The sequence below is a fragment of the Vitis vinifera genome, chromosome 10 (assembly GCF_030704535.1).
Source record: "Vitis vinifera cultivar Pinot Noir 40024 chromosome 10, ASM3070453v1".
Lineage (NCBI taxonomy): Eukaryota > Viridiplantae > Streptophyta > Magnoliopsida > Vitales > Vitaceae > Vitis > Vitis vinifera.
The window spans coordinates 5,954,763-5,966,933 of record NC_081814.1 but is presented as its reverse complement, the minus strand read 5'-3'; the positions used below and the strand labels follow the sequence as shown (position 1 = coordinate 5,966,933).

Sequence of the window (12,171 nt, the reverse complement as noted above, 5' to 3'; positions counted from 1 at the left end):
GTTTGGTACATTTGTGATAGAAGGAGTTTACTTAAGGGGACAAATTAACCAAATCAAGTTATTCATTGATTACTTAATTGAGATGTGGTAGTACTCTTAGGGAATACAACGAGAAGGCCCGTATTCCCCACGAACATAGTTCAAACATGGAGCAACCATTGAATTGGGCTGGGCTACTCAAACCACATGACCTTTTAATTAGATTCACAAAATATACACAGTATATGGGCCGACTCTGCCCTGGCACTCCATGGTTACTTGACATGCTGGGCTGGCCCGAGCTGGTATGCCGGACTTGGTGGCCCAAAATGGTGACACCCATCTGGCATATGCTCTAATTTCAAGCTTGCATGTTTTGTAATTTTCTCAATACCAATAATGTAAATTTCAGTTAAAGGTTGGGTGATAATAATCGTAAAATTTTCATACAATTTTACGCTTTGTATTCCTTTAAAATATTAAATAAAGTGGTATATTTTGTTAATTGCATGCTTTATATTCTAAAATTATACTTTTCTACAAGCGCAGCCCGGCGCACGAAGCCCATATTATAATGGGCCTCTCCGGCATGTGAATTTTAATTGGGCGGGTTAAGTCACTGGCAGTCCACCGAGCCCAGTGAAAACTGGCCCGGCCCGTTTGACACATGTGCCTTAGTATTTTGAACTTTGAACAGACTAGAAAACGCTGCGTTTTGATCAACGCAGTGCAGAAAGCTATGGCTCTGGGAGACGCTGGGGTGTAAAACGTAACAGAAATCGTTCGTGAGCCCTCATCCGATTAGGCTCAAATGAAAACCATAATTTCTGCAAAGCCTATTCGCCATTTGAATCCTCACTTCTCACCATCGATTCTGCTCTTCCATTATCCATCACTTCCTCGGAAAAATCGAAATTTTCTTCACTTTTCGAACAGAAAACGGCTTTGGAGTTCTAAAGGCTTGAATTTCTCCTCTGTCACAGTTCCTTCTGCTTTGGATGTGGTGAATTACGGTGGATGGGACGATCCGAGGCTCGGTGGTGGCTCGGATCAGTCTGGTGAGTCAAATCAGTTTCGTAATTTTTTGGTTTCTGTAGGAATTGATGATAGAAAATACTTGTTCGTTTTCCTCCTTGGTCTTGTTTGTGCTTTGGCCATTTCTAGGGTTAGGGTTTCTTCAATTCTGGTTTTTCCCGCTTCTGTTTTTGTTTTTGCCGTGGGGTTTTCATTTGGGCTTGTTCGTGGAGGAAGTGCTAGCGAGGTGAGTTTAAGCTCGAATAAGAGAAATTCCAAGGATGAAAATTTTAGGCTTTCAATTGAGAAATTGAGGAATTTGGTGGATTTTTTTGATGGATTTGATGTTAAAGTTAATAATTTAAGGCACGATATAAGAAGAGCTATTGATTGCAATCAAATCACTGTGAGTGATTTAGAAAGTTATGTCAAGGTCATTGAATCAATCAGCTTATCAGCATCACATTCTAGAAATGTTATTGGAGTTTGTATTGATGAAATGGGTTTGGTTAATCAAGAAATGGACAGGATTTCGGATCATAAGCCAAGTAGAAGGAGAAAAGATGTAAGTGAAACTGGTTTTGATTTATTCCAATTAGTCGGTGGTCTGTTTGCAGATCATTTGGTTGGTTCAAAGTCTAGTAAACTGAAGGATGCTGCCACACAAGAGGGGGTGGAGGCGGAGGTGAGTGATCAAAGTCAAGGAAATGCTGTTGGAAAAAGGATTTTCAATTCTGTTAATGACAATAAGCTTGCCATGGATCAGGATGGAGTGGAAAAATTGGGTGATGGAACTAGGAGAGTAAAGATAATTCCAGATGATGGGAAAATGAATCTGGAGGGGACAGGTAGGGGTGCTAAAAGACTTCTTAACCATGAAGAGTATAGCTACCAGGACGGTGTTGAAAAATTAGGAGATGGAACTAGAAGACTAAAGGTAATTCCAGATGATGGGAAAATGAATCTGGAGGGAATGGTTGGGAGTGCTAAAAGACTTCTTAAACATGATGAGTATAGCTACCGGAGTAGGAGACTTCAGTTCATGAATGATCGCCAGGTCTCTCTGAAGATGGGCCATCATGATGAAATTGAAACGTGGGCATCCCATGAAAGTCAGCTTGATTCTGTGGATTTTAGTTTCAGTCTGAAACATAAGGAAACCAAGGCACCATTTGGACAAGAAAACATGCTCAAGAATTCAAATGGAGCTTACATGCATACTGATAGCAGTAAAAAGAGTGAAGATGGGAGTTACAGATCTCATTTCAGAGAAGAGAATCTGAATCAAATTGATGATTCCCATCTGGATGGTCATCAGGTTGCACAAGAAAGTGAGATTGGTTCCTCTTCATCTCGAGTTTCAGATGATGCGTTGTTTGATAGGTACCTTTCAGAAGCAAATGGCCTTCTTAAACAAGCTAGGGAATCTGTAAGGGGTAGAGATCATGAAGGGCATGCAGAGATCAGATTGTACAAGTCTGCCAAATTACTCTCCCAAGCCATAGCCATGAAGCCCATGAGTTTAGTCGCTGTGGGCCTGTTGGGAAACACTTATCTTCTTCATGGTGAACTGAAGTTAAAGAACAGTCGTGAGTTGAGAACTCTCCTTTCAAGAAATGATCCCCTGTTGATTAACAAATGGGGTAAAGCACTGAAAGGACTAGATGATCGGTTCAGCAGTAAAGATAAAATTGGATCTGTTCTTGTTGATGTGTGTGAGGAGTGTGAAGAACTCCTTGTTGAGGCTGGCAGAAAATATAGGATGGCATTGTCACTTGATGGAAATGATATGAGAGCACTATACAACTGGGGCCTTGCTCTCTCCTTCCGTGCACAATTGATTGCAGATATTGGACCAGTAAGCAACTAAGCATTCTACTTCACATGTTTTGCTTTTTTGTGGTCATTCATGTCAATTTTGCTTCATCAACTTGGAACTCATCCAGGGATTACTAAATTTGTCTGCTTTTTCTGTACCCAGGCTTTTTGTGTTCCACTATATTCCACTGAATTGGGCTTGGAAATGGAAAGGAGTAGTTTTTCCATCCAATTCAGTGTGAACACATATTTATTATGATGTCTGCACTGTTTTGTTGACCTGACTTAGTTTGAAACTGCTTTTATTGCATAAGCAAAATTTGATTTTGAACTTGTGTTCTTGACTTTTTCTGTATCTCATTGGATCTTCAAAATTTCAGGAGGCAGCCTTTGATGCTGACAAGGTGTTCATGGCTGCAATTGACAAATTTGATGCAATGATGTCCAAAGGCAATGTATACACGCCTGATGGTAGGGATAAGTTCTTCATTAGGTGCATAATAAATATTAAGTCACATTCCTCTTAATTTCTTTCAACCTTTTTTTTTTTTTTGGTTCATATTGACCTCCAAAATAAAGATAAATATCTATAGGAATTACTGGGTTATGCATGAAGTATAATGACCTGTGTGAATTGCAGCTCTGTTCAGATGGGGTGCGGCATTGCAGCAAAGATCTCGCCTACGGCCAAGAAATAGTAAAGAGAAGGTAAAGTTGTTGCAGCAGGCGAAGAGGCTGTATGAAGATGCGCTTGATATGGACTCTGACAATTTCCAAGTGAAAGAGGCCTTGTCGTCATGCATATCTGAGCTCAGTTTTAGGCGATTTTAGTAGTTGAATATAAAATCCGGTAGGCAGGCAGCTGGTCCTCACCGTTCTTTTTTCTTTTGCCCAATTCACCTGGTACAAGTGGGCCTCTTAGCTTCTTAGCCATTTATGAGTAATTACATGATCCTAAGAAAAAATTGTGAAAGGACCCTAGAGTTCCTTATGCACCATCAAATAATTTCTAGGAAATTAAGTTTTATGCTACTAAATTCATACCCCAAACCACGTCTCTAATAAAGATGGTTTCTGTGATGCAAAATTGTTGTATCAATAAATAGAGAAGTTTTCCTTTGTCCACGCTCTACTGAGTTGACTTCAGATTCCATCAGCAAGCTGTATGGGGTTATTGATCAATTGCCGGACTTCATTTTCATTAGTTTGTTTGCAAGGTGTCGAGATGCGCTCCTTTATTATCTGTTCGAACCGCTTTTAATGTGTTTTGTTTTTAGATTGATCGGTTTGACACTACAAAAGGAGTGGCCATCAGCAGTCAGAAATGAGGCCACCACCACATCTAAGATTGCAAATGCTAAATTGGGTTGGGCCATGACTAGTCCCAGTCCATGATATGTTTGTTCATGATAGAAAATCATTAGCTGCCTCTTGGTCAGAGTCTGGCTTTTAAATCAATGTCATCTCCTATTAGGAGACAGCTTCCCCTTTCGAATGCTTCACTGTGAAATTGTTGAACCAAAAAGTACTAAGAATATTATTAGCACCAGCAGATCTTAACTCAATTTAGCTCTGCATTATCTTAAATATTACACACACACAAAACAACAAATGTTATTATTAATGTTTTTTGTCCTTGCTGGTGATAGCTTGTTGGGAAGTGTCTTTGTGTGATGCTATCGTCTCTAGTCCTACGCCTGAGTCCGGAGATGTTGTCGGAAAACTTTAAAAATGCCGGAAAATGTCACGATTCCGGCCAAACTCCAGTCCTCCTCAATCACCCAAACATAACTCACACGATGCGCAAGTGCTTGAATCATCACTGCCATCAATGAGCTCCATGGATAACATACTATCGCCTCAGACCTCCTCGCCATTCTTGCTGAATATTTACCCGACCCGCCACGCCTACCAAAACCGAATTCTTCATCAGAAGATGAAGAAGAAGAATATGAAAATTCCTCGTCCATTAGATCTAAAAATGCCCCTAACTTCCTCTCTTCCAGCCTTGCCTTCACCAACTGGACTAGGTCCTCTGGCGGGCCACCGCAGTCTATGTACGCCATTAGATCGCCGGCCGAGAGGGTGGCGATCGCCGCCGCGACAGTCTCGTCGCAGCAAGCAAGAGTGAACGGCGAGATTTCGCCGACTAGTTTGTTCTCTTGGTCGAGGACCGCGACGGAGGTTTGGTTGATGAGGGATTGAGAGATGGCGGTCAATGCAGAGGAGGCCGGATCATGGTAGTAGACGGACGGGATGTTTTCTGTGTCGATGATATTAAGGGACTCGATGGTCAAGCCCGGGAGTGGAGAGAAGCTGCCGATGGAGTTGAGGAGGAAGCGAACTACGTCTTCTTGGGTAAGCCAGCAGAATTCGACGCCGTTGTGGAGAGTCGAATTGAATGAGGGTTTGGGGACAAGCTTTTTCCTTGGGTTGGTGCGACTTTGAATTGGTATTACAATGTTCTGTGCACCTTCCAGCATCAAATCAATGGCCTCCAGTAACCTGACAAAATAAATCAAAACAAATCGAATCAGGTTGGGACAAAAAGAAACAAAGAAATTAATAATTGAAAAAAAAAACCGTAGAACTGAGAATTCAATCCAACCTTGAGTTTGGCTTCAAATGCCTAACGAGTCCAGGGACCTTAGGAAGAAGAAGAGAAAGAGGAGACTGCAGCGCATCAGAAGGACAAGAGAGGTTGTCTTCTCTGCACAAAAAGCAAACAACATCCACCATGCAAATCTTGCCAATACACCTACAATCCTCGAGATGGGACTTGTTGATCTTGGAGGTGTGATCACAACTCCATACGCTGAGGTAGGCGTCGCCGGACCTCTTCAAAGCGGCCAACGCGTCGGCGACGGTGGCGGACACGGGCAAAGACCTCAGCGCTGGCTTCCCAAGGCAAAGATCAGACACTTCATGGCCTAGCAAACTCACTGCCATACAAGAACTACCCGAATGTGGAGAGACAAATGATAAGAAGATGGTATTCGGAAGGAGAGAATTCTAGAGAAAATTCTAGATGTTGAACCTGACGAATAGCAGAAGATAGGAGAGCAGCCTATACTTATAAGGGGCGTTACCGGGAATAGCCGGTGATCATTTACGGGGAATTTGTTAGAGTCGTGTAAGGAATGGTCCCAACGTAACGGCGTTACAGCTATTTTACGGGCTTTAGGGTGAGGAGAGAGCACGAAATGTTTGTGCTCTAACTACTTTAGGGCTGGGTTGTTGAAATGTGGTGTCCATTGTCGGCCACGTCAGCAGAAGAGAGTATCGGGATTTAGATAGTACGTGATACGCACGTGCATAAGGCCGCTGAATCTTTTACGATATACCTCCCCATCTTTCCACTCGTGTGGATGATCAACCTCACATTGGTTTCGTATTAAAAAGGATAAAGATAATATCTATATTAAAAGGGTAAAAAATGATATTTAAATTTAAAAAATCAATTTATATTAAAAACTGTAAAATATTATTTGTATTTAAAAATTAATTTTTATATATCATAAAAATTACACATATAATCATTTTGATATTTTTGAATTTACATTTTTTATATCTTCTTATTCAAATAATCTTATTAAAATTTAGTTGTTTGATTAAATGGTTACTTCCAAATACAACTCAAATTAATGATCAGATTAAAAGATACGAATCAAAATACAATCTAACTATTAAACAGTTATATAATTTTCTTATTTAAATCGATATGATTAATTTTTTAATTCAATTAATATTTTTATTAAAAATCAAATTTTAAATAATTCATACATAGTTGAAATAGGTCACAATCGAAAAATATTATGATATCCTAGGAAACACTCCGGATTTATAACATCTTCTTATAATGTTAAGTATGGATCTTTTAATATTTTAATATTCATATTTTCTTTTATGGAGAATGTTAAAGGAAAAAACATATTCTCATGACTTATTAACCCTAGATAAATACCATGATTCCTAGACATCACATTTCATGAACAAACAACTTTTCCTTTTTAAGCGTAAATGCTTTGATGTCCGTTTTCATGCTTGATGTTGTAATATCTTATCATGACTTTAAATTAAATTAACTTATTACTTATTTTTTATTTTAAATATTTAGATTATTTAATAAAATTAATTTAAAACTTGTCCTAAATAATTAAATCTACATATTTATCAATTAATTTTAACTAATCTTAAATAATAAATTTGTTTATTAAACATTCATATTTGAAGCATTGTAAATATACAAGATAATTAAAAAAGTATTCACTATAAAAAAAATGAATTGTAATATAGAAATATAGTTGTAAAATACATTTTCATTGAATATGGGTAAATGATGTAAAAAATATTTAAAATTAAAAATAAATTAATTATTTTGACTTAATAATTAAAGTTATTTTTAACTTTAAGTTGTAATATTAGATTATTTTATCAAATATATTTAATTTATTTAATGACTTAAATTAGATTATTAAGTCGATTTTTCAAACACTTTTTTAATTGTTTAAGTTGGTATTTCTCTTCTTACAAGAAACTTGGTTCCTTATCATCATTTACTATTTTTTTACTATTGTTAAAAAATATTATAAATGATTAACCCCTAATAAAAACAATAAAAAAAATGAATAAAATAATAATAAAGTAAATACATTGAAAATATATATATACAAACTCAATTATAGTGATTTGACATGTTGTTTACATACAAGTTCTTTAAACTTTTAACTGGATGAAAATTTCATTATTTTTAAGAATTTGAGAGTCAAAATTCTCAAACTTCTTACACTTTGATGTCAAAGTTTCAACTTACCTTCGCAATTTCTCCGAGCTTAGAAAAATGTTTAAATCATGGTACAAAAGGGAACTATGATCAACTTTAATGTGTGCTAAATGAATTACAAGTGAAAAATCAATATACAATGAAAAAAATAAATAAAAATCTTTGAACGAGAGAAAGTGTGTTTTTCTAATTGATGTGGATGTTTTTTTTTTATTAATACATGCTTTAAAACTCTTCAATTTATAGGCTTTTAGTTAAAGAACCAAAAATGTTACAAAAAAACTCTCAACCAATTCACTAGTCATTGAGTATTAAATGTTTGACATGTGACCACCAGACTTTCTAAGCTCAACCAAATATATTACTGATCCACGATTAACTCTCAACTAATTATCAATTGAATCTTAACCAATAAAACTACGTTTTAACCGACTACACCTTAACTATTATAAGGAAAAAATAATTTAATAGCACCCTCGACTTGTCAAGCTTGATCAATTCAATCGATTTTTTACCTCATCAACCAATTATATCGTAAAGTGCTTAAAAAGAGTTGGATTGAAGTCCAAAAATTTCACCTACTCGTGGATACCTTCTTAAAACATTTTATAATAAGTATAGAAAAAAAAAATAGCCAAAAGTTTTAAATTTAAATAAGGATTCAACAATTTTCTTAATAAACAAATTGTTTTAAGATTAAGTAATGCTGAAAATTAATCTTAAAATGCGTGAAAAATAATTTAGACAGTAACAAATATCATTATACAAATTGTCCTAATTCATTAAAAGTCTACAAGAGTTTCAAGTGGGATGTCCTATCCAAATAAAAATGATATGACAAGATATTTATATCTTGTGAAATATAATATTGTTTAAATATAATAATATATCTTATTAAATCAGATAAACATAACTTGTAGTAGAATCTTCACTTGTCATCTTTCATATAAGTTGTTTCTTTCTATTGTAAGTTCCAATTAATTAACAATTTTACTTAGATATTTATCCCCTCCAATCCAAACTTCCTATTGAGGATATTAATTAACTCCATTCGGAAAAATCCAAACACCAATCCCGTCACATTCTCTAGAATGATCGCGAATATGCCAAAAACAAAACCGTTGATGATTTGAGAAAGAGACTAAATAATGAAATTGGGAATCTTAGACCATTTGTGGGTTAAACAACCCATAATCTATTACCACGAAAGCTAAAGTCAGATTAAAAAATCCGAAGGCACGTAACACGTGACACTATATACATATGGACAAACTATAGCTTAAATATTTTATTTATTTTCTACCATGTCATTTTTTTACAATAAATTAATTTTTAATTATGATTAAATAAGTGTTTGATAAATCAATTTAAGAACTTAAATTAATTTAATAACTTAATTTAAGTAATGAAATATATTTAGACAAATAACTTAAAGTAATAAATAATTAATTTATTCTTAAGTCCATATTTTTATTCTTATTTATTTTAATTATTTTTATAGTCTATTTTTAATTACTTTTATACTATTAAGAATTTTGAAAAATAAATAAATTTTAATTGAATGCTGATTTTTATGGTATAGTTACTTGTTTATTTATCTGTGTTTTTTCACCTTATGCCAGAGCATAATGCAGGCCTTGCAGATAGAGACTTTTGTCGGCTTATTCATTCTTGAAAATGGAGCTTTTAGAGTGAGGATCTTATCTCTACGTAGAAAAAAGGGAGTCATGAACAGGCGCTCATTCCTTGGGAGGATGGACTAAAAGATATTGACCCCTTCTCGATCGGCATGTGATTAGGGAAAACGCCTTCTAGAAGCACTTTTATAGATAAATAAAATATAATTTACATTGTTTGTTTTCAATTTTTTGCGTATTTTAAAATATTTATTTTTTATATTTTTGTTTCGTTATTATTTATTTTTATTAAAAATAAATTAAAATATTTAATTTTTTCTAAACGAATCACTATAACTAAAATAAATCTTTTTTTTACTTAGTAATAATTGATAAAAATAAAATTAAAAAATTAAAAAATTTAATATTTAGTGCTATTAAATACTATTTAAAATTAAGTTAAAAAAAAAACAAACACCACACTTTAAATACAACTCAACAACAATATTAAGTATTAAGTTGTTTTAAAATAAATAAATATCCAATAAAAATGTTAAAAATAAGTAATAAACAACAAAAAAAATTAAAAACAAATTATCTAAATATGAAAAACAAATTACATTCAACATTAAATTAAGAAAAATAGATACCATCTAAGCACTTAAATTTTAGTATGATAGGAATACAATTCATTAATGTGAATTATAACGCTCAATTTTAATGAAACTATTTGATACAATGTATAACAACCATGCTTGTCAACATGTTCAAAGGATACTTTCTTTTTCTAATTTTAAAAATAAATTGTCAAAATAACCTTTATATTCTGATAGTGGTTTTAGTGACAATGTTTGTTTTAAAAGTATTTTTAAGAAAATTGTATAACTATTTTTTCAAAAAATATTAAAAATGTCTTTAATAGTAATTTTATGGAGTGTTTTTAGTATTTATAACATTTAAAATTTTTTATTATTTAAATATTAAATATGTTAAAAACACTTTTTAGAATTATTATCAAATATACTTTAAAAACTTATTTAATATTGATTATAGAAAGTGTTTTTAATATTTAAAAATTTTCAACATAAAATATTTGAAATGTTTTATAAAATCACTCCTAAACATACTTTAAAAATGGTTTTTTAACATTATAAATCATTTTTTAGATATTTAAAAATATTTTCTAAAATTTATTGAACACCTAATTTTTTTTTTTTAAGAAAAACATTTTTTTAACTGAAAACACTCAAACTTGGTATTGCGGTAGATAATGAGTTTGAATTTAATGGTATATTTCGTATTTATTTCCGTTGAATATTAAAAAAAAATATTAATTGATTTTTTTTTTCCTATTCTCTAATAGCTCCTTTCACATTGGAAACTTCGTAATTAAGCAATCCACAGTACGTGAGGCAAAACATCAAAAGACGTGGTGAGATTGTGGCCACCATTTCAAGTATTTCTGCCAGTCAAGATTTGTATTTATTTTTTATTTATAGGATATCATATGGATGCGATAGATCATCTCTAGCATTGTCCTGAATACTATGGTCCCAAAATGTGACCTCTAGATGCCTCCTAGCAACACAAGGCTCCATCACTAGAGCCACTAACCAATTAAGATCCCATGCCCTCTTTGCTTCCAATCACTTCCGTCACATTGTTTTCCAACTAATTTGATTTGGTTGGTTGCCCAAAAATTGCCTTTGATTTGTATATTTTTTAGGAAAAGTTTTTTGCCTCCATCCCATCACCACCGACCCATGATTTTGGACAAGAATATTTCCAAATATTCGCACACTTATTTTAGATTTTTTTGTCCTTACATTGGGATATCAAAATTACTATATATTTTATAGTAAACTTAAAACTGAATAATTTAAAAAAGTGTCTGGATACTCAAATATTTTATTAACTCAAAATTTACAAATATTCATATTATCTTTATTTATAATGAAAATAATTTTAACATGATTTGATAATAAATAGACATCTAGAGTGCAGTCAAGCTCCTTTCTGTCTTTGCACTTGAGGGTCAATATCCGTTCGGTCTAAGGAAACATTTGTACGCCTCCGTTACCTATTGGCAAACCTATACCCCATAAAAAGTATCTACCTGAAACTATCCTTTGGTCTATATGTCTTAATACAAAATTTGAATTTTAGCTATTTTAGAGTGGTATTTTACCGATAATTCGACCCTCCAAAAAGAAACCTTCGTCCACCAATATTCACACTTAATAATTCACTAATAAAAATAAACAAAAATATTTTTTCTTCAACCTTACAAGAAGCTTGAGCTTTGACATTTCGAATAAAGTACAAAAAAAAAAGAAAAAAAAAAAAGATTCAGGCCTCATAATCCAAAATATCTTAATTCAAATTGAAGTGTGTAATATGAATTTAGATTCAAATGGTGTTTATGATTTTTAAGATTTAAAACTCGAAATAAATGTTTAGGATGTATATATATATTTATTGAGTACTGATTTTGACCCAAAATTCAAGAAAATAGCCGTATAAACTCTGTCCCTACTCCCTGTAGGTCTACAAAATTCTACTATGACTACCGTCACATCACAATCGAACTTTATCCACTTGAGTTTAGGGAAACGTTGTGCTGCAAAGTCACATTTTAACTCTAAAAATAAATAAATAAATAAATTCCGGGACAAGTTACCATTTTATTCTACAGAGGCTGCCAGGCAAGTTGCGAAGATGTAAATCCCGGCAGAGGATAAGAGAGAAAGATTCTATAAAAGCTTGCGAGGTTGTTGACAATATTGACCCACCAACTGAGAAAAATGAATGTGAAAGCAAAATGACTCATATATTCATCACATTAAATGTATAGTGCAATGTGCATGCACTAGAATGAATTTCAAGTCACTGTGCACAAATAAATCTTTTCTTGAAATAGTTGGAAAATACTAATTATTTACGTATGGCCAAATGGTTTAA

General features: G+C 33.3%; 2 protein-coding genes across 2 annotated transcripts; one reads left to right on the top strand and one right to left on the bottom strand.

Moving 5' to 3' along the window:
- Positions 1-682: 682 nt before the first annotated feature.
- Positions 683-3,936, top strand: LOC100248155 (uncharacterized). The gene is made up of 3 exons (XM_002267776.4): positions 683-2,851; positions 3,192-3,282; positions 3,452-3,936. Exons 1-3 carry the CDS (start codon positions 791-793, stop codon positions 3,640-3,642), a joined length of 2,343 nt encoding a protein of 780 aa, XP_002267812.1. The 5' UTR covers positions 683-790; the 3' UTR covers positions 3,643-3,936.
- Positions 3,937-4,367: 431 nt separating this feature from the next.
- Positions 4,368-5,865, bottom strand: LOC100267148 (CBS domain-containing protein CBSX5). The gene is made up of 2 exons (XM_002269302.5): positions 5,420-5,865; positions 4,368-5,316 (listed from the first exon to the last, which is right to left on the bottom strand). The coding sequence occupies exons 1-2, from the start codon at positions 5,758-5,760 to the stop codon at positions 4,503-4,505; spliced, it is 1,155 nt and encodes a 384-aa protein (XP_002269338.1). The 5' UTR covers positions 5,761-5,865; the 3' UTR covers positions 4,368-4,502.
- Between the last annotated feature and the right edge of the window lie 6,306 nt (positions 5,866-12,171).